The sequence below is a fragment of the Camelus dromedarius genome, chromosome 2, assembly GCF_036321535.1.
Source record: "Camelus dromedarius isolate mCamDro1 chromosome 2, mCamDro1.pat, whole genome shotgun sequence".
NCBI lineage: Eukaryota > Metazoa > Chordata > Mammalia > Artiodactyla > Camelidae > Camelus > Camelus dromedarius.
This window is the reverse complement of record NC_087437.1, coordinates 4,151,492-4,178,490: the sequence shown is the minus strand read 5'-3', so window position 1 is coordinate 4,178,490 and position 26,999 is coordinate 4,151,492. Positions and strand designations below refer to the sequence as shown.

The 26,999-nt window shown below is 43.4% G+C and overlaps 1 protein-coding gene across 1 annotated transcript in view; it reads left to right on the top strand.

The window, feature by feature from the left end:
- Positions 1-654: 654 nt before the first annotated feature.
- The window catches only part of LOC105088769 (collagen alpha-6(VI) chain), a 167,767-nt gene continuing 141,422 nt past the window's right edge, over positions 655-26,999 (top strand). Inside the window, exon 1 of the mRNA XM_064490800.1 lies at positions 655-1,009. Coding sequence (XP_064346870.1) covers positions 984-1,009 — 26 coding nt within the window. The 5' untranslated portion in view covers positions 655-983. The remainder of the gene's footprint in view (positions 1,010-26,999) is intronic.

The window sequence follows — 26,999 nt, the reverse complement described above, 5'->3', positions numbered from 1 at the left end:
TAGCACCTCTCCCCTCGTGGCGCGCTAGGATCTTCACAGATGCTCAAGAACCGTTTTGCCTTTTGCAGGAAGGGATGAATGAATAAGCCCTGTCTTGCTGATTTCCTTTTGGCCTCCCTCGCTTCTCTCTGGCTCCTACTTCTCACACTGAATTTGGATTCTGTGCTCAGAGCTAGTCCGATAATAGCTGGAAGGGTTGGCCTCTATCTACACAAACGCTGCTGGTAAGGATGCTCTCGCCTCCTGTGATGAGGACCACAGCCATGTGGGGGTCTGGCTCACGAGACGACTGTTTGCAGCCCCTTACGACAGAGTGTATAAGACTCTCGAGCGAAGGAGATGAGAATAGGCTAGTAAACAGCAAACCTCATCTTTTGTCCTCTCCGTTACTTGCACTTCTGCAAAGTAAAAAAGTTGCTTCTAGTGTGGCACTACTTGATCTACCAGCGCCCTGTGTTTCATGGCTCTGAAGGGCCACAGTCCAAGCTCCTGGAGCGCAGCGGATGGTCCACGAACCAGCAGCATCAGCAGCACCTGGGAGCTTGTTAGAAACGGCCCCGAGGCGACGGATCCGGCATCCACGTTGTTGAGAGCGTCCCCCCCCCCCACCCCGTAATTCCCGGGCACCTCTCCGTCTGGGAAGCGCTGGCGGGAACCACTTGCTTGACGCTCTGCAGAGTCGTCGGTGCCTTTTGCTCACTTTCGGCTCTGCTTGGCGTCGTGTGTTAAGCAACGACCACGTCGCAGGCATTATGCCAGACACAGGGGACATGAAAAGGCGGGCAAAGCTGACCTATGCCTGGAGCTCATGGTCTAGCCGGGAAGACTGAGTCAGCAGGAGATCTTTGATTTCCTGTCGTAGTGCTAAGGTGAAGTGGGCAGAGAGCACTGGGGGGAGAAGGGGAAGGACTCCTTACCCCAGACTAGGGACCCAGAGAAGGTTTCATAAAGAAGAGCTCCACTGATCTGAAATAGGTGATTGGATGCAACTTAGCCGGGCAAAAATCAGGTAAGTAACCCAACAAAAAGCAAACCGTCTCCCCCACTTTGTCCTTAAAATAGGTTGCTGTCTAAACCATCAACGCCGTAGTGTGCCTGGGGAAGAGGGGTTGATGGGTGTATTCTGTGCCGCTCGCTGGGTGATGAGAGATGCGGATGGAGAGGTTACACAGGCCTGCCGTAGAGGGCCACGTGCCATGTTGCGATGCTGTCTGGAGGCCCCAGAGAAGGGACGTGGTTGGGCTTTTATTAGCTGGTACTGGCTGCTGAGGGAAGGGAGAAGCACAGGGGAGAACCAGGCACAGGATAATCAGTGAGCTAGCCAGGCAGCCGTGGACAGCGGCGCTCCGTTGGAGATGAGTGGACGGTTAAGGGAAATATCTAAAAGATGAGTAGGACGTGATAATTGATCAGCTGGGACAGAGGTTAAGGGGGAGGGCTGGGTATTCAGAGCAGTGGTTCTCAAACTTGACTGTGCATAAGAATGCCCTGGAAGGCCCCACCCCCAGAATTCCTGATGCAGCAGGTCTGGTGTGGGGCCTGAAAACGCGCACTTCTTACGAGCTCCCAGCTGACGCTAATGCTGCGCATCCCGAGACCCCACTTTGAAAACCACTGCTCAAGTGGGGCGTCATGGTTCTTAGCTTAGACTGTTCGTTGGGAACACCTGAGGAGTTGTTTTTTCAGTGACTGATGCCTGAGCCTCACCCCCAGGGATTCTGATTAAATTGCTACAGGGTGTAGCCTAGACACTGGGCGTTTTTTTCTTAAAAAGTATCTGTTTTGGCATCTTTGGTTTTTCTTCTTTTTTTTATTGATGTATATAGTTGGTTTACAATGTGTTAATTTCTGGTGTACAGCATAGTGATTCAGTTATATATATATTCCTTTTCATACTCTTTTTCATTAAAAGCTATTATAAGCTATTGAACATAGTTCCCTGTGCTGTACAGTAGGACCTTGTTGTTTATCTGTTTTATATACAGTAGTTAGTATCTGCAAATCCCCGCCTCCCAATTTATCCCTCTCCACCCTCTTTCCCCTCTGGTAACCATAAGTTTGTTTTCTATGTCTGTGAGTCTATTTTTATTCTGTAAATAAGTTCACTTACATCCTTTTTTTTCTTGGATTCCATATATAATTGATAACATATAGTATTTTTCTTTCTCTTTCTGGCTTACTTAGTATGATGATCTCCAGGTCCATCCATGTTGCAGCAAATGATATTATTTCATTCTGAGTAGTGTTCCATTGTATAAATACACCACAACTTCTTTATCCAGTCATCTGTCGATGGACATTTAGGCTGTTTCCATGTCTTGGCTGTTGTAAATAGTGCTGCTGTGAACACTGGGGTGCAGGTGTCTTTTCAAATTCGAATTCCCTCTGGATATATGCCCAGGAGTGGGATTGCTGGATCATAGGATAGGTCCACCTTCATTTTTCGAAGGAAACTCCATGCTGGCTCCGTAATGGTTGCACCAGACTGTGTTGCCACCAACAGACACTGGGCATTTTTAAAGCTCCGGGTGTGTGCTTCTTTTGTGCAACTGAATACCAGCCAAATACCAATTAATTATATTAGGAAGACAGGCAAAGGAGCCATTTTGGCATTTCTTAAATTTATGAAAATTATTTCCTAATATTTCCTATTTTCTAGTAAAATCAGGTAGGTCAGCCAACAAAAAGTAAGTGTCTCAGAGGCTCTCTGTCCTTAAAATAGGTTTTTGTTTAAACCATAATCCCCATCGTGTTTCATGGGGAGAGGGACTGACTGTGTGGATTCTGTATTGAGATGCGTCATTGTGTGTGTCCTCGTATGTGTGGGAATATATGGTCGATCCATTTGGAAGATCAGTATGAGAGTTGATTACTATCTAAGAGGGCAGATGCTGAAAAGAACGAAGAGACACTGTTTCCAACACAAGGCAAGAGGAAGCAGGAAAAAACCACACATTTGTTGACTTCCTACCATGTACCAGATGCTGTGATAGGTGCTTCGTAGATGGGATTTCATTTAATGCTGACAACGGAAGGAACAGTAAGACATCACTATCTCTATTTTATAGCTGAGGGATCTGGGATTCAGAAAGAGCCCAAGGTAAAGAGGGATTTAGAGCTGTATTTGCCTGGTTCTTGTGAAGACTGTGTGCTTTTCATGAATTCTCATGGGATGAGAAATTGGCTATCAGGTATGGAGAGATCTAGTCACCGTTGGGCATCAGGTGCTTGGATTCGAGTCCTACCTCTACCCTCAACTGGTTGTGACACCTTGAGTGAATCACCACATCTCTTGGCCTCGATTTCCTGATCAATAAAATGGGGATAAACCCTGTACCTAGCTCACTGGATTAAGTGAAATAACACAAGGCCTGCGTATGGAAGATGGAGAATGTTAACCGTCATTTTCTCCCTCCTCTTTATCATTATTAGCAGTAAAATGGCAGGAGTAGGCTCATCTCCCCTGAAATCCCCTCGGTTTATAAATTCCGTGATTAAGAATTTGCTGGTTTCTTCGGTATCGGCAGCTTCTTTCTGAAACCCTTCAACTAGTGACCTCACCTTAAAAACTGGTCTTTGCTGAAATCAGCCACCCCCTCGCTGTCCCCCTCCCAGCCCCACCATGTCCGAGCTGGATCCGTGTCGTGCTGGCTCTTGCAGGGGCTCCCTCGGTCTCTCCGGCCGTGTGGCTGTGTTCAGCACCTGCATGAGAGCCCTCGCAGACCAGCAGGATTTCCACCCAGCGGACACGCGTGCAGTGATAACTGGACCACACTTGGCAGCTTCGATGCTGATGATCTTGTCCTGTGATCTGATAGCCTGCAGGCTTAAAGATTGTCCTGGATGCAGTTTGGAGTCATGGGAAGAATGAGACTTGTTCTACACCCTGGGTATGTGATGCTGGCTTGTGGCTTCACTTCTTGGAACATCAAATTTTCTCATCTGTGAAGCTGGCTTTTGTGAGTAGTGGCGTGTGTACAGTACATGATCTAGTGTGCAGCACTGAGCAGCAGTTAGGAACTGTCCTAATGGCTCTGTTTGGGAAGCTGGTGATAAATTTCAGGGTAGACTGAGGAACAGTATTGCGTAGAACTTTGGAGAGTGCTAATCATGACTTTACAAGCCTTTTACAGTAGATTTGATTTGCAGTCACTGGGTGCTTCTGTCACTGTGTAAGTAGCATGTTTCAGGAGCAACTTCAGCATCCCCCCAGACACACTTCTAAAAATTCTCCTCAACATAGTCTGGGACAGGACCTCAGACACCTTCACATACACAGCTGTCCCACAGCAGTGGGGGGACCACATGGTGTGGCAGAGTCGACAGCATTCCTTTTCTTATATGCTTTCTGGTACCCAGCAGGTGAATTCAGCCTCCCGCAGACATGGGAGTGAGTGTCCACAGGGCTTTCTGCCAATGTTTGCAACCTGCCTAGTTGGAAGCCTCTTTCCAACTGCCTGAAAACATGTTTTGGCTTCTGTATCCTGATTTCTTATTCCATGGCTTACTCTTGGAGTTAGAATCAGTTACTTACTTTCAATTAAGTAGAGTTTTAACATGCAAGACAGTTTTACCCCAATGCCAATTATGGGATGGACATAAATAACATAGGATCAGATTTCCTTGGTTTCTACCAGAAAAGCTGAAGCTGATGTCCCAACAATCTTGTGGCTGTTTTCCAGACAAGCGTTTCTCAAAGTGGGCTCCAGGGACCACTCCCATCAGAATTTCATAATTGTTAAGTGCAGAGTTCCAGGGTCCCCCAATTCTACTAAATTGGAATTTCTAGATCTCAACAGAGAAGCTGCAGTTTAACTCACTCTTTAGGTGATTCTTGTTCATGTTGTATTATTCTTTTCTCTTTTAATTTGAATTGCTATAAAATATTACTAGCACAAAATTTTTTAAAAATCAAACAACATTAAAAGGCTCATAATAAAATTCAGCTACCCCTTCCTTTTGTCTGCCCGGATCCATTTCCCAGAGGTTACCATGTAAACTTTTCTTTCTTTCTTCTTTTGTTTTTTACCTATTTCTGGATAATGTGCTAACAGTGTAACTGTATGTCATATCGATTTCAGACATTATCTGATGACTTCCTATAATGACTGACGAATATTTAGCAACTTTTCCAATGTAGTCATCCATCCTTACCTTCCTGATATAGTCCCTTGTGTTTTCATTAAATCGAGAATTAGAGCTGCTAATTTATGACTATGTAAAGATCACTTAGCATGAAGCCAAGAAGGGACCTTGAATATCTCTTTCTTATTCAACTTCTGTTTTATCTTAGACTTTCAGCTCTGCTAAGCAACCATCAATTTCACTTTCCAAATAGTCAAATACATCAAATCCTTAGTATTTTCTCTCCCTTGCCCTGAAAGACTTCACCCCACTCTTCTGCTTTGCGTGGACTCTTAATTCTGCTTTCCTTGTTAGATTTCCTTTTACTTGGTTCCATGCCTTCCTCTTTCTTAGTTTACTTACTTATTTGGAAAAAGCACATCCTCCAGTAACTTCCCTAAGAACCAGTGCACTGGAGATACGATTTTTCAGTCCTTAAATTCCCCAGGTGTCTTTATTCTGTCCTTGTACTTGATTGATGGTTTGTACTGGGTTGAAAAGTGTTTCCCCCTCCAAATTCATGTCCACCTGGAATGTCAGAATGTGACCCTATTTAAAAACAGGGTCTTCACAGACATCACTAGTTAAGATGAGGTCATACTGGATTAGGGTGGACCCTCAGTTGAATGACTGGTGGCCTTCTTTGAAGGCTATGGGAAGACATAGAGACACACACAGAAGAAAGAAGGTCATTTGAGGACAGAGGCAGAGACTGGAGTAACGCACCTCAAGCCAGGGAACACTCAAGATTGCAGACAACCATGGAAGCCAGGAAAGATACATGGAACAGACAATCCCTCAGAGCCTCTAGGAAAAATCAACCTGCCAACACCTTGATTTTGGACTTCTGGTCACCATAACTGTGAGAGAATAAATTTCTGTTGTTTTAAGCTACACAGTGTGTGGTACTTTGTTATGACTGTATCAGGAAATTCATGGTTTACCTGGGTATAGAATTCTATGTTTAGCTAAAGTGGAACATAAATTGCTTCCTAATTATGACGTTCCGTGGCATCATAGCCTCTGGTGTCGGCTGGAGGAATGCCGCTTTCATTCCCATTTCTTTGTAAGTGACATGATCTTCCCACCACAAGCTTTTAGGATATTTCTTTATCCCTGGTGTCCTGACATTCATAAAGATCTTTCTTAGGTATTTCTTTTTTTAATTAATTGAAGTGGGCACATGAAGAGCCTTATCAACCTGGCAAATCAAGTCCTTCAGTTCTAGGGAATTTTCTTGTGTTATGTCTTTGAAAATTTCCTCTTCTTTATTCGGTGAAGCTTAAACTCTCCCAGATTGACCTCCCTAAATTTCTTATCCTGTTTCCTATTCTCTACTCCTATTTTGTTCCACTTTCTTAGAGATTTCCTTGGCTGCATGTCATCTATTTCCTCCATGTTGTTTTTCTATTCGTTTGAGTCTTTGTCATATTGGGAACTTTCCTCAGATGCCCAGTGATCCTTGACTCTGCATTTAAGAGTGTGGCAGAAAATAGCTGATTGGGAACGCACTGTGAAGGAGGGGCTTGTCAACCAACTCTGGAGAGAAGGAGCAAACTCAGGTCCCAACCACTTTGCATGAAAGATTTCAGTCACTCTCACTGTGGTCTCATGCCTCATCTGCATCTTTTGCTATACTTGCTGCTTTAAATCCTGAGCTTTTCCAAATTTCTACAGGACAAATCAGATCATTTCTTGTAAGTCTCTCTTACTCCCAGCCACTCACAGTTTGCAGTTTGCCCCACTCTGCTAAGAAAGTCATCACTCTCTTTCAGAGAGTTTTCTCTCTTCAAAAATTTTGTTCATTCTCACTTAAGGCTGTATGTCCTCTAATTCTCTTTGTCCTTGTGCATCAACTTGTTTCCCTCTCTCTCTCTCTCATATACAGTATTTTCAAGAAGAAGAGACAGATGGTGGTGTGGTCATCCACCATGTTAAACCAGAAATTTCCTTCATTTCCTAATGTGCAACACACAGCAAATATTTCTACTATAACAACGTATTTAGTGAGAAACCTCTGGTTAAACAAAAACACTGGCCCTAGAATGTGAGAGACATAAGTAGACCCCAGTTCTGATATTTACTACACACTTAATGTGCCTGAAACTCAGCTTCCTTGCCCTTGAAGAGAGATGGAAATACCCGCCTGTGAGTAGTCAGTGTTAGTGTATGGTGTTCATGGTTTCCACTTTGGGGATTACTCGAGGTTCACAGGATCACAAGTAAGGAGAAAGTCACAAATAGTTTAGGCTAATTCCTGCGATCCCTGCAGACCCTCCGCATTTTGCCCCCTGGTGTGAAATAAAAGAATGGTGATGGAGAGCAATCATTTAACTAACTTAACAAAATCACCCCATCTCAGAAATCTCAGGATGGGGAACCATCCTGAAAGACTAATTCACGGGCTGTTACAACGCAAAGGAAAGAGATGAAAATGTCAGTGAAAATCGCGAGCTCTCTCTTCATTTGGTCCAAGTGTGACTTCTCCACAAGGACAGGGCTGATTGGAAATTAGTTTTTTACATAACTTCCAGTGACAGTTTATCTTTTTCAAAATCTAACTATAAAATCCCTCAAGAATTAGAGAACATTAACTCAGAGCCAAAGTTCAGAAAGATAGTAACAAATTATTCATGGCTCAAGGAAAGAGTTCAACCATAAAATGTGTTGAATAGTTGTATTTGAAATATTAACAAATGTTCTCAAATTCCCACATGCAGATCCACACTTACTGATTTCCTCAAATTTTAGGTACTGCCTGATGATATATTATCTCCCCAATAGTCTAGAGACTCATATTCCTGAAAAGTCGACTATTTGTACTATGAATGTCACAAAAGGCACATTGGAAATATTTTCACTATTTCTTGCTGCTAAAGATGACTTTTTTTTTTTCCTTCTTGAACTAATGTGTATCTAATTATAAAAACAATGTGTCCATTACAGAAAAGTTCAAAAACACAATTAGCACTAAAACCTGCTATTACAGTTGAAGTTTATCTCAATTTGGATGATCAATTTTTATCAAAAAATACCTAACCTTTATTTAAATGTTATAAAATTCAAAGTTGAATAAAGTAAATTGAAGTGGGGAGGAGTGAATAGATGGAACACAGAGAATTTTTAGGCCAGAGAAAATGTTTTGTATGATACCATAATGATGGATACATATTATATATTTGTCCAAATCTATGGAATGTACAATATCAAGAATGAACCTTATGTAAACCATGGACTTCTTTGGATGATTATAATGTGTCAATGTAGATTCATTGATTGTAACAAATGTGCCCTTCTATTTGGGGATGCGGATAATGGGAGAGGCTATGCATGTGTGTGAGCAGGGAGCATATGGGAAATCTCTGTACCTTTTTCTTAATTCTGCTGTGATCGTAAAACTGCTCTAAAAGATCGTCTTAATTTTTAAAAGTAGTTAGAAATACCCAAGTTGTTCCAAATACACTGAAAAGTTTTCCAATACCTCAATTGAACATTAAATTTTTTAATTAATTAAAATTAAGTGAAATTAAAAATTCAATTTCCCATTCTGACTACCCAGTTATCAAGTCCTTGGCAGATACATGTGCTTGGTGGTGAGTGTATTGGACAGCACAGATATAGAAGTACCTAGATATATAGAGGTAAGGATAAGGGTGGGGATATAAATATGCCACAGATGAGCATTTCCCCATGTCAGTATCATATCAGTTCTTCCTAACTTGATCTGTAGGTTCAATACAAACCCAATCAAAGTCCCAGCAAGTTTTTTTTTTTTAATTGAAGTATATAGTCAGTTGCAGTGTGTCAATTTCTGGTATACAACACAATGTCCCAGTCATGCATATACATACATATATTATTTTCATATTCTTCTTCAGCAAAGGTTTATAAGATACTGAATATTTATTTTGTAGAAACAAACTGATTCTAAAGTTTATATGGAGAAGCAAAAGATCCAGAACAAACCAACACAATATGGAAGGAGAAGAAGAAGCTGGATGACTGACACTTCCAGCTTCAAGACTATACATACTATAAAGCCACAAAATCAAGACAATGTGGTACAGGCATATCTTGGAGATACAGTGGGTTTGATTCCAGACAAACACAATGGAGACTATCTTGATAAAGTGAGTCACACAAACTGCAGCGGTTTCCTGGTGCATTTAAAACTTATGTTTACACTATACTATAGTGTATGTGTGAAGTGGCATTGTGCCTAAAAAAAAAAAAAAAAAAAAAAAAAAAAGTACATACCTTAATTTAAAAATACCTTATTGGATAAATTGGGAGTTTGGGATTTGCAGATACTAACTACTACATATAAAACAGATAAACAACAAGGACCTACTGTATAGCACAGGGAACTGTATTCAATATCTTGTAGCGACCTATAATGAAAAAGAATATGAAAAGGAATATATGTACATATACAGATGACTGAAGTATTACACTGTACACGGGAAATTGACACATTGTAAATGGACTGTATTTCAGATAAATAAATAAGTAAATAACACCTTATTGTTAAAAAGTGCTACCCATCAGCTGAGCCTTCAGCAAGTCATAATCTTTTTGCTGGTGGAGGGTCTGGCCTTGTCAGCGGCTGCTGACTGATCAGCATGGTGGTTGCTGGGATGGCTGTGGCAATTTCTTCATGTAAGCCAGCAATGAAGTTTGCCTCGTCAGTTGACACTTCCTTCCATGAGCAATTTACACTCGGATAAAAAGTAAAACCAGCACAAAAGTGCAGCCCCAAGCCCTCAGGCCCCAGTCATGCCCCCAACCAAGGCAGAGACAATGATCACACCCAGGAGAAACCCAGTTTTCTTGAGGGCTCCTGCTCCAGCCCCTTGGGCCCCAACCCTGCCCCCCCCATAGGGCAGTGACAGCCACTGAGAGTAGGAGAACCCCAGATCACATCTGGCTCTGGCTCTGTCCCCTCCAACGCCAGCCCTCCCTCCCACCGAGGTGGTGGCTGCCAGAACACCCTGGAGAAAGAGCCCATGCTCACTTCAGGTCCAGCTCTCCCACCAAGGCCACTGGGCACACGCGGACTACACTGGAATCTTCTACACAACGAATGTTCCCTTCAAGACCAGGATAGGGGACTGTTTCACCTAACTTCACAGAGACAGAGAAAGTTAACTGTGTGCTTCTAGGAATTTACCTATTTCTTCTAGGTTGCCCAGTTTGTTGGCATATAATTGTTCATAATAGTCTCTTATGATTCTTTGTATTTCTGTGTATCAGTTGTAACTTGTCTTTTGTTTCTAATTTTATGTATTTGGGCCTCAATTCCTTGATGAGTCTGACTAATAATTTGTGAAGTTTGTTTACCTAAGAACCAGCTCTTAGTTTCATATTTTCTTTTCTTTTCTTTTTTTTTTTTTTTTAGTTTCTATTTCCTTTATTTCCACTCTGATTTTTACCTTTCCTTCTACAACTTTGGACTTTATTTGTTCTTCTTTTTCTGAGTCCTTTAGATATGAATTTAGATTCTTTATTTGAAATTTTTTTTTGTTTCTTGAGATACTGCTATAAACCTCCCTTTTAGAACCACTTTTGCTGCATTCCACACATTTTGGAATGCCGTGTTTCCATTTTCACTATCTTGAGGTATTTTTTGATTTCCCCTTTATTTCTTTATTAGCTGTTTAGTAGCATATTGTTTAGTCCCCCATGCTTTTAATTTTTGCAGTTTTACCCTTATAACTGATTTCTAGTTTCATACCATTGTAGTTGGAAAAGGTCCTTGATAAGATTTCAGTCTCCTTAAAGTCCGTAAGATTTGTTTTGTCACCTAACATTTGATCTATCCTGAAGAATGTTCTGTGTACGCTTGAGATGAATATATACATTGCTTCTTTCGGATGGAATGTTTTGTAGCTATCTATTAAGTCTATCTGGTCTAATGTGTCATTTAAGGTCAACATTTCCTCATTAATTTTTAGTCTGGATGATCTATGCATTGATGTAATTCAAGTATTAAAGTCCTGTACTATCATTGCATTGTCAATTTCTCCATTTAGTTCTGTTAATATTTGCTTTATATACTTTTTTTTCTCTTCTGTTGGGTGCATAAATATTTACAAATGTTATATCCTCTTGTTGGATTGACTTGTTTATCATGTGTAATGCTCTTCTTTGTCTTTTGTTACAGTCTTTCTTTCAAAGTCTATTTTGTCTGATATAAGTATTGCTACCCCAGCTTTCTTTTTCTTTTTTTTTTTTTTCCTTTTGCATGGAATATATTTTTCCATCACTTCACTTTCAGCCTGCATATGTTTTTAGATCTGAGGTGAGTCTCTTGTAGGCAACATATTGATGACTCTTGATTTTTTATTCATTCAGCCACCCTATGTGTTTTGATTGGAGAATTTAGTTCATTTACATTTAAAGTAATCATCGGTAAGTACATACTTAATTGCCATTTTGTTAATTGTTTTCTGGTTGTTTTTCTAGTTCTTTGTTTCTTTTTTTTTTTCCTCTTCCCTTGTGGATTTGGTGGCTTTCTTTAGTATTATGTTTAAATTCCTTTCTCATATATTTTTATGTATCTATTATAGGTTTTTGCTTTGTGGTTACTATGAGTTTCACATTTAACAGCCTAGATATATAACAATCTATTTTAAGTTGATAGTCACTTAAGTTCAAATGCATTCTAAAAGCGCTACATTTTTGCTCCCTCTTCCCATATTTTATGGTTTTGATGTCAAATTTTGTATGTTTTTATATTATGTTTTCCTTAACTAATTATTGTAGTTGCAGTTAACTTTACTACCTTTGTCTTTTAACTTCCATGCTAGCTTTATAAGTGATTGATCCCTTGCCTTTACTGTATATTTGCCTATACGAGTGAGTTTTTTCTTTCATCTTTTCTTATTTCTATTTAGGACCTTTTCTTTTCAGTTTGAAGAAGTCCCTTTAACATTTCTCATAAGGCCAGCTTAGTGGTAATAAACACCTTTAGCTTTTGCTTGTCTGGAAAACTCTCTCTCTCCTTCAATTCTGAGTGATAACTTTGCCAGGTAGAGTATTTTTGGTTGGAAATTCTTTTCTTTCAATATTTTAAATATATCATGCCACTCCCTTTCAGCCTGGAAAATTTCTGCTGAAAACTCAGCTGATAGTCTTATGGGGGTTCCTTTGTATGTAACTAGTTCTTTTTTCATGGTTCTTTTAATATTCTCTCTTTATCATTAACTTTTGACATTTTAATTATAATGTGTCTTGGTGTGGATCTCTTGAGGTTTATCTTGTTTGAGACTCTTGTGTTTCCTGGACCTGGTTGTGTTTCCGTCTCCCAGGTTAGGATACTTTCAGCATTACTTCTTCAAATACATGTTCTGCCCCTTTCTTTTTCTCTTCCCCTTCTAGGACCCCTATAATGCAATTTAGAACACTTGATGTCGCCCCACAGGTCCTATAAGCTGTCATAATTTTTTTTAAGTCTTTTTTTTTTTTTTTTTGCTGTTCTATTTGGGTGATTTTCACTACCCTGTATTTCAGGGTGCTGATCCATTCTTCTGCTTCACCTAGTCAGAGGTTGAGTCCTTCTGGTCTATTTTTCAGTTCAGTTATTATATCTTCAGTTCTGTGACTTGTTTGCTACTTTCTTTTATTTTCTGTCTCTTTCTTGAAGTTCTCACTGTGTTCTTTCATCCTTCTTCCAAGTCAGGTGAACATCTTTATCACCATTTGGAATTCATTTTCAGATAAATTACTTATCTTTGTTTCATTAAGGATTTTTTCCCCCCTGGGGTTTCATCCTGTTTCTTCTTTAGGAATATATTTCTTTGTTTCCTCATTTTGCTTGATTCTCTGAATTTGTTTCTGTGTATTATGTAAAATGTCTATCTCTCCATGTTTTAAAGGAGTGGCCTTGTGTAGGAGACGAGCTTTATCATTTAACCTTGTCCTAGTTCTTGGTTTTCTCTCAAACTGTCCCTTCAGTTGTTTCAGACCTATGGGGCCAAATGCAGGCCCCTTTGGGCACCTGAGTTTAGCACTCAAGGGGAGTTCCCTGGGTGGGCTACATGGACCGCCCCCCCCCAATTCCGTTGGGCCATGCAGGCAGCATGGGGGAGCAGGGCTGCTCACCTGCAGCCTCTGGTGCCACATGAAGAGGCCACTATTACCAAAAGGATGAAAACCTCAGCTGCAGTAAACTTACCTCCAAACAGACCACGTATCTTACTAAGAGATGTCCTCACAAACTCTAGGACCTCAGAATCTTGTCATAAAATTTAAACATAATAAAGGATTGATGTTCTCATTTCAAAAATGAAAAGCATTGGAAAAACGCACACTGATGGATAAATCCACCCCTTGTGAAAAGAAAATCCACGCATATGGAGACACTCAGCTTCTGAGTTGAAATCTTTTGTGAGACTTTTATATAATTTCCAGTTGGGAAAAATGTGTACATTGAGGTGGACACTTAGGCAAAATATTAAGTTACTTTAGATATAACTGAGCAATTCTTGTCAGATAAAGGAAAGTTATCTTAACTAGCTTTTTTTTTTATTGAGATTTTTTTATTTTGACTATAATCTTGAAATAAAAACCTATGAAATATGTTAAATTATATTTTCAATTAAAAAATAGAAAGTAATCTAAATTATTAAACATCTTGAAGGATGATTTCAAATACCTCCAGGTCTCATCCTCACAGGCGGCTCATTCCCGGGGTCAAGTCACAGCAGGCTCAGGGCGGTTGACATCTCTGCCCAGTACCAGGTGCTTCTGAAGCAAACAGAGATCAATCAAGGCAAGGATCCTTTACCTGTCAGGGGCTGGTATGGGTGACAAAATGATTGATGAATATAAAACAAACTCTGTGAGTTTAAGAGAAAGGAGACTTAGAAAAAAAAAAGAGAGAGAGAGAATTGGACAGATTAAGGCTTAAAATGACAAAGATGAGAGAAACAGTTATTACCAGCACAGTGGTTCTTGCTGATGGCAATTGAGAGATAGCATGACTACAGGGATCAATGAGATACGGGGAACAACATTGAAGACCTGAAGAAATCCTGTAAGATCCTGGAGGATAAAATGCTTTTTTTTTTTTGTAGGAATAACAAGGGAAAATGGGATGATTCATCTAATTTTGAAAAAAGTGAATTACTGCTGAAGAGAAAACAGAAATCAGAAACAACTGACATTTATAGCTCAGAAAGAAAACTTCTTGTCAGAAAGAAGAATAGACATCAAACATATGGAAGAAGGCCATTTAAAAAAGAAGAACTTCACTTCTTTTTTCTTTCATTTAAAAGAATTTTTTTTGAAGTGTAGTTGACTTACAACGTTAGTTTCAGGTGTACTATTTATTTATTTGTTTGTTTGTTTGTTTAACCCCTTTATTGTGGTGTGGTTCCTGCACAGTAAACTACACATATTTCAGATGTCCATTTTGATGAGGTTTGATAGATGTAGACGCCCATGCAACCACCACCACAATCAAGACAGCTAACATTTCCATCACTCCCTGAGAGGTGCAATTTTCCAATTTCCAATTTGTCCCTTCCCACGCCCTTTACCCCCTGGTAACTGTAAGTTTGTTCTCTATGTTTGTGAGTCTGTTTCTGTTTTGTAAATAAGTTCATTTGTGTCTGTTTTTTTAGATTCAACATATGAGTGATATCATATGGCATTTTTCTTTCTCTTTCTGGCTCGCTTCAGTTAGAACGATTATCTTCAGGTCTATCCATTAATTTATTTTTTTAATGCAAAAACTGGGGATTGGACTCAGGACCTTGTGCGTGCTAAGCATGCGCTCTACCACCAGCATGTGGCCTCCCAAGGAGCTTCCTTCTGTTTGCAGGGGTATCTGCGCCTCGGCCATGTCTTCCTTTTCTTGGCTAGGGTTACTGTCCACTCTTCCAGGAGCTCGCGTGCTGACCCCAGCACCCAGCCTGGAAAGGTCTCTCCAGCAGGTGTTGTCAGTGCTTCCAGCCCTACCCCCAGCTCAGTCCTATATGCTGAAGACTGCTCAGCCTGGTCCCCAGAAGTGACCAGAAACGCCAGAGATTTAACCCATCTGAGACCATCTCTCAGCCAGTAGTCACACACAGGGATCCGGCGTGTAAATACTGAGGCGTGTTCTGCACTCCTTCCCATGGTTCTCCAGGAGGACTGAGCTCCATTGTCCGGGGGAGTGGTCACTTGCTAGTAACACTCCCTTCACTGGTGGCCTTCTCTCTCCTGTCTCACTCCCTGAGCAGTGTTTCCCAGGACCGCCTCCTAAACTTCTCAGGAGTCTGCTTTGGAGTGGAAGTCAGAGGGCAAACAGGACATCTCCAGCCACCCCCAACCCCACCACCCCCACAGAGGAGGCAGCGCCACAGTGTTTACTAGAATTGCAGGCACAAAGCGTGAGAGAGATGGCCATGACCACCCGTGCTTGGCTGTTGTGCACTGCTCCCAAGTTCACGTCCTGGTGAGTTTCTGCAGCTGCGACCTTGGCTTCAACAATCAGCAGTGGCACAGACAGGCGTGGGCAGCACCCTCACCTCTCCATGCCTGTCCCCTCGTCTGTCGATGACCCCCACCTCACAGAGCTGGCTACTTGTTGATGGTGTTGGCATCATTATTTCTCGGTTCTCCTTCTGAGTCCTCACACAGTCCTGTAGGGCTGCCTTGGCCTTTCTTGAATGTGGTCCAGAAGGTAATTCAGCCCTCCTGCTGGGCCAGAGGGTTAAGGTGAGGTACTTGGCAGTGATAGCAACGTCTATGAGGGAAAGTTGCCACAAACAAGATAAATCCCGGGGTCAGTGGTCAGGTTCACAGAGCCCAGCTGCTCCTCCCTTGCCTGGAGAATTTATGGTCAGGCTTGATTACATGAGCTGGCGGATTTTCTTGTGGAAGATGAGAGAAAATTTTACCACCTCGTGGGTTTTGTTTTCTGTTCCTTTAAAGACGAAGTGCAGACCATTCAGTCTTGGGAAGAGGATTTAGAAAACTTCTGCTGAATCCTATTTCTACCCTAATGGCCTGGAAGAGTGAATTGACCTCTCGTAGAATTATACCAGAGTTGTAAATCACACCAGGAGAGAATCTGGCTGAATGCCTCCAGCTTCTCAGCATTTATTTGACTGAATGAGGGGAAAGACTTCCGCTCCTCTGCCTTCACAGCTGATTTAAAACCTCCAGACTTAGAAGAAAATCTGTCTCTTTGACTGGTTCAACACATGCCCTAAATAAGTAATCATACCAGTCAGAATGGAAAATGGGGTCTGAAAATCAGTTGCATAAAATTTAGGGTTGCACTGTTGCCGGGTTAAGGAAAACCAATGTTTCTAGACATTCTACGTGGCTCAGAGGGCACAAAAGTAAACATAGTGACGTTTATACTGTTTGCAGCTGACCGTGTAACGAGAAAGTTCCCCAGTGACCACGAAACGGTCATTTTCTAACTGGCTTCTCCCTCCCTCACATCCCTACCCTGAGAACCTCAGCCTGCCCTTGTCTGAGAATCAGGATGGCTGGGGGACAGGAGTTAATCGTCAATGACGACAGGCCTAAATTCACCTACCCTCCTGGGGGTTTTACTGTCCTGCTTTAGAATCGCTGAGGTACAATTGGAGATGGTCCTAGATTGCACCTGATTTCCTGTTAGCCATAAACGAGTTTAGTGTGTCCTTACTCTTAGATTTCCTGTGGAAAAAATAAAGAAAAAAAGATAAGCCAACCTTGAAAAGTGTGGACTCAGAACTCCTGGAATGTGGTTCCATTCCTGGTGTACTTGATGGTCTACAAGCTCCTCCACTTGTCTCCAGGAGAGAAAAGCCACACTGCCATTAATAAGAGGAACTTTGCCAGGCCTTGGTGAAGGTGCTACCCTAACTCTTCTTTCTCAGCCAAATTTCTTGAAACACTCCACCCCCCTGTAACCCCTTCATTCCCCATTCACGCTATGGGCCACCGAGTTCTGGCTCCCACCCCATCCCCATTGCTGTGACAGCGGTCACAAGGCTCCCTGTGATCCCAGAGATGCTCCCCAAGCCTTATCCTTCCTGCGTTTGAGAGAGGGCTCCCCACCCCCAGCCCCCTCCTGCCTCGCTGGCCAATAGTCCACAAGTCCTCTTGTCCTGAAGAGTCTTAAGATCTTAACATCTTTCAGATCACCTGGGTCTGACTCTTCAGCAACATTCCCACTGCCCTGAACAAACTTTTCTTCTGCTCATCCCTAGTGCCAGCTATTTCCCAGAACTCTGCTCCCACTCCCTGTCCCCTTCCAGTCTGCTATCCTTTATAACCAGGAATTACACCAAGTCACTCCTCTGCTCAAAACCCTCAGGGGCTCCCCGTGAACTCACTTCCTTCTCAGGACCCTTCTGACATCATCCTCCTACTCCCCGCTTTACTCACCCTACTTCAGCCACACTGGGTTCCTTCCCTTTGCTCAAATGCACCAGTCATACTCTGGCCCCAGGACATTTGCACTGACTATTCCTTCTGTGTGGAACACTCTTCCTTCACATGTTGCCCAGGACTTACTTCTCATCTTCATTCAAGACTGTGTCCAAAGTTGCCTTCTTCCTTAATTAAAATTGTCCTCTTCCCCTGCCATCCAATAGTGTTCTTTCCTCACACACCAGGACAGCAGAAACCTTGTTTGTTTTGTTCCCTGCTGCATCCTTAGGGCCTAGAACCATGCCTCCCACATCGCAGGTGTTCAATGGATCTTTGTTCAATAAATGATGTCCATATATCACCTCCTACTCTCCTGTGGCTCCAATACCAATTTTATGATAAACCCAAATCTGAGGTCTCCTTTGAGGCCTCACCTCTAAGCTCCAGACTTATATGTATCCATCTGGCTACTGAGCATCACCATTTGCACACCTCCCAGGCATCTCAAACTCAAAATATCAAAGGATTATTTTCTCCCACCACCACCCCAGCCTCCTCAAGCCTCCCCTTGCTCCTCCTCCTGTGTTCACTATCTCTGTAAACGGCATTGGCCCCACATAGTTATCCTAGGCTCCTCTCTCGCTCAGTCACATCCAGTCCATCCCCTACTCCACCCGCTTCTTCATCCTCACTTCATAACATGCCCCTCCTGCCCAGCCACTGTTGACTTCCATGCTTTTACCATGCTGTTCCCTCTGCCTTACTGTTCCTTCCCTCTCTCAGCCTTCCTCACTCAACCCCAGGTCCAATGTCTATCCCAAGTATCACCCTCTTTCCAGGATTCCTCCTGTAGTGCCCAGTGCATACAGACTCCTGTCACATTAATAATTAGCTTACTTACCCATCTCCAATACTAGGCTTTGAGGTCCTAAGTGTGGAGACTATGGCTGATTGCATCCTGGTGTCTCATACGGTATCTATCACATAGTAGGTATTTAAAACATGTTTGATAAACAAATAGACCCTAGTGTGACTGAGGCTGTTGCCCCAGAATCACACCCCTGCCCTGCCCTGCCCTGAAATGGAAACCAATTACTCATATCTAAGTTTTAGGAGGAAGCTGCAAAGAGAGAAAAAAAAAAAAAAAAAAAGAACCAGTTAGGACCAACTAAGCCCAAGATGGCAGAGGCTTTGACTTCCAGCAGACCTTGAGCCTCATTACATGCTCATCGTAATACATTAGCTGCTAAATGACACACCCACAGGCGCCATGACAGTTGACGACTGCCATGACAACCAGAAAAGCCCATGCAAGGACTGAAAAGGAGAGTTGCATCAGTTCTGGGTCCAAACCACACCCCTGTTCTTGGATAACTCATGAGTATTCCTCTCACTTTTTCCAGTTCCCTTGTTTTACCTCAACCTTCCTTATATTTGAGGTCTCAGCCTGAATTGGGTTGAGAAGCTGATTTGCTAGGTTCTCCCTTCTCCATTCTTTGGCCATTGAATGAAGCTCGTGCTGTTCTAGTCTCAGCATTGGTTTCGTTATTGGCTGTATGAATCTGACTGGAGAAAGAACCTCCCTAGCCAAGACAAGGTGGATCCGGACAACCAATTCAGTAATGCTAGTAAAACAAACAAGATGCCTGGATTAATTTATGGTGAAAAAATATATAGATTATGATTATAAAAATGACCCCAGTCCTTCACAGCACCTGGTCCGTAGTAAGTATTCAATATGTATTTTGCCAAGTGAATTAATAAATAAATGCAGAGGAGACAGCCTTGACAATCACAAGGAAACACAACAGCAGCATGAAATCAAGCCATGCGAGTCATTTCTAGGCACTGAAGCTCACAGTTAGTGGTGGGACTGTGCAGGGTGGGCAGGATTAGAGGCAAGAAGGAAGACTAGGCAGAGGGATAAAGGGCTTTGAGTTTGGGTTCTGCTCGGAAGGCAGAGGGAGCCCTTTATGATATTAAGTCAACACAGTGATTGATCAGATGTGTGGTTTAGACAGATCCCTCTGTCAGAAGAATGAAAGACGAACTGGCAGGAGTCGGGTGGGGTGGAGGAGGAAAAGAGAAGACAGGACTCTGGAAGATCAGGTAGAAGACAACTGGAGGAGCCTGAGAGCTTGAGCTGTGAACGTCTAGCTGGCTTGAGTTCTGGAGACGTTCGAGAAGCCAGCATGGATCTCCCCAGGCTAAAGGGCAAGTCGTTGACTTTCTCCCCAAGGCTGAGCTATGAATGGACAAGGCTCCCAGAGCCCCGGCAGTGTCATGGTAGATCACTCATGTGTATGGTTTAGGTTAAGGGTTGTTCGTGTTTTCTAACAAAATTTGTGACCAGTTGGATGAGGCTGTCATGGGCTCCAAAAACTCCCTCAAGCACATGTGCTGCCCACACTTCCACTTCAGTTACAGACATTCCTGAAAAAAAGCTCTGGAAATACAGCAAAGGACACTGGCTACTTGCCCATCATTTCTCTGGTTCAGACATCAAGGGTTGCACAATGGGAAAGACAGGTCATTTTAGGCAACCACCCGCGTTTACAAGGTCCAATGACCTTTTTCCTTTCTCTGCCTTTTTGCTCTTGTCTAGGTGAAGGGAAACCTTATTCTCTGGGTGCTGGTCAAAGTTTGAACCAGTTGTGAAAATTGGTTTGGACATCAAAAGGTCTGGGACATGAGAGAGTGTTTTGAGATACCCCGAAACAACACACTAGGGGGACCTGGCTTGTTGTTAAGGCCGTGCTATCAAGTCCTCACATTACTGGACTGACATGATCCGTGGTTGTGGCTGGGCCCGGGGTCTGAGCTTATGGACCCGGAAGCGATTCCATTCGATTGGTGCTTCCTGCACGGCTCTGATAACATGGGCGTTGCTTGTATGCATGGTCAGTCCACTTTTACAGCTAGCTTCAGGTGAACGGGCAATTGGCTAAAAACCCTGCTAGCAGAAATCACATCTGCCTTTTTCAATAATGACCCTGCAGTGAGGAAAGTATACTTGTGATTTGAAGTGGATTTTTAATAATATTGATACTACGTGAGAATATGAAAAGTCAATTACTTAAGGTTAGTCATTTTAGGCAAAGGCAGTAATAATTTGACATGTTCCAATGTTTGCTTGGACGTGTGTGGATGTGTGTATGTTCCAGCGTTATCCCAGTCTGCCTCACACCAAAACCAGGGGACACACAGAAGAGTCACCATTTTGAAGTCACCTGTCTTGGTGCTGTCCTGCCAAGTCTATGACCAGATCATGAAGTCTCATGATCCAGGACACTCAATGAAAGGCCTGAGAAAGTATCTTTATTATTTACCTTCCACTGGGGAAGAAACTGAAATGAATGACCTGGCCACAGTTACAGTTGGTGAAGGTCTAACCGGGATGGAAAGTTATGTCCCAGATTCCAAAGGAATCCCCATTCTGTGGGAACCACCTCTGTTTTGAATGTGTCATTTGCCAGGGTGACACTTCTGGCTATAAAAGGACCCTCCTGGGTAAGGCTAACCTGCATTCAGTCACAATTCTGCCCCTGATGAATTTGCCTTCTTTAGATTTTAAATTTTTTTTCTTTACTTAGGATGGCAATAAGTAGCAAATGTCTAAAACCACTCTTAGTTCCTGCGAAGAGGGCAGGGCTCCCTCTGTCTTCCTAGGCTTTGTATCTGCTGTTCTGTTAGTCTGGGACCCTCTTCTCCGTTTCTCTGCCTGTGCCACTCTTTAGATTTCGGTTTGAACTTAATTTCCTTGGGGAAGCTTCTTTTGCCCTTCCAAGGTTGAATTAGGACCCCTTCGGTGTTCCCACCGCCCCGCTTACTCCATCCAGCAATTACCACTGTTTCCTGTTTCCATTTCTGCCTCCCCAGTAAGAGCCCGACTTGGTTTTGCAGCCCAAGCACCTAAGAGTAGTACAAACTAGGTGCTCAAATATTTGTAAAATGAATAAATGGATAGACAAATGAATGGACAGTCAGCGAGAAAAGATCAGTAGACGAGAGGGTCAAGAATACTTTCCTCTGGACCCTGAATTCCAAGTGGGGACCCCGCTGGCGCTTGACCTCCATTACGGGGCGCGCAGTGGCTGGTCTCCATTCACAGGCAAGAAGGAGCAGTACCCATCCTCCACCCGCAGACTCTCCGGCCCCCTTGCAAGAAGGTCCGAGAACACGGACAAAGCCTCCGAGCGACAGCAGTTCTAGTTGGAGCAGAACTGCAATCTTCCCGCCGCCTAGGAGCGCGCGCCCTGCCCGTCTGTTGGGCGCAGAGGGCGCGCATCACAAGCACCCCGAACGCCCCAGTTTCCCCGCCGTCAGCTTCCTCCCCCTGATCCGGAGCTGAGGGTAGGGGTTCCACGGAGGGAAGAAGCCGGCGGGGCAGTTACAGCCCCCGTAGCCCCCAACTCCCTCTTCTGTCGCTTCTCTGTGGCTGCGCCCCCCTCCCAGGGGACGTGAGCTGGGCCGGGGCCGCCGGGGCGGGGAAGGGTCGGCCGGGGCGGGGAGAAGCGTTTATATAGCGGCGAGGAGGGGCGCAGGAGCTGCTGCCCGCCTGCGAGACACGGGAGGCCACGGTCCCCGAGGTCCCCACGGTCTCCGCGGTCGACGCGCCCGGCGCTGCCGGCGCTGCGCTCCAGGCGAGGCGGTGCGCTCTGCTCCGCGCGGGCGAGGAGGCCCGGCCAGGGCTTGGGAAGAGCGGGGTCGGGGGCCGTGTGGACGTTTCCTCGAGGTAAGTCCTGGAGCTCAAGTCCGCCGAGCCGGCCAGAGCCAGAACCAGGTTTGCAACTGCTCCTTGGCTGCACGGGAGGGGCGCGCGGCATAGAGGGGGCTGCGCCAGGACCGCGGTGGAGAGAAGGGATGTTAAGAGCTCAGAATCGCCGAGTTCTGGTTTTCCCCTCCTCCCGGCAGAGTGAGCTGCCCTCACCCCGCCTTCTTTGAGTTTCCCGCATCGTCCTCTTGGAGCGCCTACAGCACTCTGTTGTCACCCTCTGCTCCCGGCTCCGCGTCCCCCACCGCACATCCGAGCGCTCCGGAGGCTGAGAGGTGCCTCCCTAAACCCTGTGTCCCCACGCCCAGCCCAGGGCTTGGAGTGTGGCAGGCACCCAGGACGGCACAGGGAGCGGATGACTGAGGTTAACCAGCCCGGGTCAGGAAGAGTCCCTCCCAAGCCAGTACAGACCCTGCCTTGTACTTTTGCTCCTGCAGTCACCCAGATTCATTAAAGGCGATTGGAGTTTTATTGTTGGCTGAAGGGAAGGGGGAAGGCAGAAAAAAATACACCCTTTTATGAATGCCCAGTCACATTCTGCAGTGAGTGAGAACCTCAGCTACCTGGCTTGATGTCAAGTGTCCAGATATTTTGAGGAGGGGAGGAGGCAGGCGGGGGATGAAAAAATATTGGCACGGAAAGTGACTTCGTCTGTGTCCTTTTGTGATATAGAGTTCTCAGTCCTCTTTTTAAAAGTCTACTCTATGGAGATATTTTAAGATGATCTTTGCCAGTTGGGGGAAAAGTTCCTATAGGGGAGTCCTATAGGATGTCAATTAGGAATATCTGAGATGAAAAGCATGACTTATAGGAAGGCTATTAGATGGCTTTTGTTAAGAATTTCTACAGTTACAGAATCAGCAGTCACTTTGCTTTTCCAAAGGAGCTATTTGACAAGTACTATGTTTAATGTAAAAATTTTCCAGCATGGTATTGTCTAAATGAAGTGTTTTAAAATACATGGATGGCCTTAAAAGCTTTCCCTTATGAAAGAAGTCATCAGCTTTCTCTCTCCTCCTTCATTTGATTCCAAAATATTAGAAGTGCAGAGGAAAACCTGAAGAGAAAGCTTGCCTTCCACTCAAAAGTACATGTGTTTTGGATGCTGTGCCCTGAGAAACCCAATTTTAAAATGCATGTAAATTCTTTATGGTGATCACTCATTGGAGAATTAACTTTTTTTTTTTAGTAATATAACTTCCTTTTCATAAATCCTCTCGTGAAACAATTCTCAAAAAAGGCTATTGTTAAATATAATATACAGGCAATTTCCACTTTTCATCTTCCCTTTAGATCGTCCGAATTCCAGAAAAGTTTGAATCTTTGGAATGTTTATAAAGAAATTATTTGTTTATTTATTTGCATGGACAGTTACCAAGTAACAGGCAGGTTACAAGATGCGTGAACAAAAGTTGGTGCATTGTTGATTCATCGTATACACAGTATACTACGGAGTCCTCCTAATATAATGGTAGTGAAAATGACTAAAAATATCTTCCTGCTCAGGAAACATCTACTGTTCCTGGAATGCCTTCGGGAAAATATGTGATTGCCAGGTGTACCACCTGCAAATACGTAAAAGTGGTCCAGACTAATGAGGGTGTGTTTGTAACCCCCAAATCACCCCTCTTACTGTCCCAAGAAATAAACACGAAGAGGAGACTTTCTATAGCATCTACTTGTGTAAGTGTCATGACTGTAAGACTTGTCCAGAGTGACAGAGTGTTGGCCAAAGTCTCTTTTCTCCCATACTGACTGTTTTGTTGTGTTTCATTGTCGTGGTTATTTAAAGTCGGAAGTGGCTCAGCTTTCCTCTGGATTGGGTCTAGGTTGAACTTAGAGACTAGCTTGGATGTTTGCTTCACCTTTCTGAGTCTTTTCTCACCCATCACAAGGAGCGGTGATACCTACCTACCTCACAGGGATGTGCGAGAAAAAATAAGCAGGCGGCCCGTATAAAATGCCACGTATAAAATGCCAGGGCAATAGCTCCATGGTGGAGCTGCGTGCTTGGCATGCACGAGGTCCTGGGTTCAATTCCCAGTACCTCCATGTAAATGCCAGGTACAATATGTGCTCAATAGATGAGGGTGATGGCGAGGGAGGTGGTAAGGCTAATAGAAATGTCCCTGGTTGGGGGAGGGTATTGCTCAGTGATAGAATGCTTGTCTAGCAAGCACAAAGTTTGAGGTTCAATCCTCAGTACCTCCATTAAAATAAATAAATAAACAAATACAACCTAATCACCTCCCCTCCCACCCCCCCAAAAAAGTATACAGTGCTATATGTCAGTTAGGTCTCAGTAAAACTGGAAGGGAAAAAAATGTTTTAAATAAAAGAAAGAGTTCCTAATAATGTATTGAGTGTTGTGGCCAATTTTATTCCATGTTTTGACCTCACTGAAATACCTTGTTTCCATGGAGTGTGACACGTGATTAAGACATTGTGTAACTCGCCAAACTTTGTATCTCCCTTTTCGCTTGGAAGCGTTCCAGTTTGCAGAGATCATTTAAGGCGAGACCTGTCACTCAGGCATGCTGCCGTCCTGGAAGAGGTGTGGGAGTTGTGATTATTCCAATTTCAGTCCATATCTCTTATCTCCTGCTTTACAGTGTGGAGAAACTTTTTCTAGAGAAATCAAACTGTTCCTGCAAGTAGAAGTCTTTGAAAAATGCTCCTGGTGTTTTAGTTTCTTTGGATAACGGTTTTGTGGTAACAAAAATTATCTTCCTACTTTCAGCAGAAAAGTATTCTCTTTACATTTTCAGAATTGTAAAATAAAGCCCGCCCTGCGAAGAAACCTTAAATTCTTCAAGGGAATGGAGAATTTCTAAGGCATAGAGGATACTTTACAGAACAGTGAATAATTAAAAGCCAGACTTTTTAATTAAGACATAATATTAGACGGCCTTGTTCTCATTCCATCTCCAGGTTCCTCACCTTCCTTCCAAACTTGTCTTTTCTTGGGGTGACCCCAAGATGCTTACAGGGAAATTTAGAAGAGATTACCATGAATAAAAATGGATACAGTTTGGCTAACATAAACCCTGTGTGGAAGAAAAGGTCTCTCGCACCTCTCACATCCCTACTGTTTCCCACAGTACCTGGTGTTCCACAAATGTCTGAGAAATGAATGACTTAAAATTTCGAAAGCTTGGCTGCAGGATACTTTTCATGTACATCTGGAGCCGATGTGCTTAGAAAATGCAGACAAGCCAAAGGAGGTGGTGTCACCTCTGCTCATGTCTTGGCTTCTGATCTTCAGTTTTGCTAAAGCAAGAAACAGACTCTGAATCTTACCTTTATGAGTTGTCTTGATTGACTGAGATAAACCCTAAAAGTGAACACTTTTTCTGGTTCCAAACAACAAGTCTCAGGGAATTTGCTGATTTAATTTTGCCGTGAGGAGAAAGTTTTCCCCCAGATGCTCAAACAGTGGAGTGGCTGAAGGAAGAGAGAACCTACAAACTTAATTGTCTTATGATAACCTAAGACTTAGTCAGTCTTATGAATGAAACCTCAGCAACCCCTTCAAGTCACAAAGAGATCATAAATATACATTTAACCACCCTTTAACCATTTATAGTTAAAGGTTGGGTATTGATTTTACTCTGAAACGTTTTTCTCATGCTTTAAGCACTATATCCTAAACTTTGGAAGGGAAAGATTTGGCCAGAGTTAGTTGGCAAAGGCCTTAGCGTTGGCCTGAAAACCCTTAAGCTAATCACTCACTGAGTCCTTTAAAAACAGCTTGATTAACATCTGGCAAAATATGGTGACTGCAACTCTCCATTGCATGAGTCCAAATACAATAGAACTTTGAAGATCAGGAGCAAGTCATAGCCACACTTGGCTATTTTTGTTTGGGGAAAAAAAAAATGCCATGGTGTAGCCAATGGTCCATATGCCATCTTTGGTGCATATGTAAGTAAGCCAGAGGGTAGATAACTCTATAATCACCTTTACTTCCACACTTTTCTGGGACTACAAAACTAAAAGGGCGATGTTATACATTGTAGCAGCTTTCCCTAAGGCCCAGACTTTCCTCTTTTTCTGCTGGCTAGCAGAGGATGTCAGAGTCCCACCCTCATTCCTTCTGCATTCACCATTTCAGTGCTGTGGTGCAGGCTTCTTGCTTAAAGTACCCTTGAGAGCCGAAGGGAGCCTGGGTGACCGGAGCAGGCCAGAAGGGCCTGGGAGCAACCTTTCACCCAATTCCAGATGAAAGCTGGTGAATAAACATCCTTAGCCTTCTCACACCTTGGGGGAAGCCACTCTTGAGGTCTGACCCATCTCTTCTTCCAGAGGTGTCCAAAGGGATGTGCTCCAGCCGCCCGGAATGTTCAGCCCACTTGCTCATTGACAAGATGACCTGGTTCCCTGCCCTCCCTGGGTCCCTTCCCCACTCCTCTACCAGTGCTGCCCGAGGTCACCTCCTAAATAAACCGATCACACAAATTCTTGTCCAGAACCTGCTTTGGGGAATACTCAACCAACCACAAGCTTGTTCACTATTTGAGTAAATGCAGTGCTTCAGCTCTAAGTAGCCTGCTGATTCCATTCTAGCCCAAAAGTGAATCGAGAATGGAATTCTTGCTGTCCACACTGGAGAAGAGAATTCTGTCCCCAGCCAGTGCTGTTTCACTTGCGTCTGTGTCACTTAGCTTGTTGGTTAGGACCTCATCCTGAATTCACATCAGCTCTTTGAGAACTGTGTCATGAGGACATGGAGGGGACGTAAGTG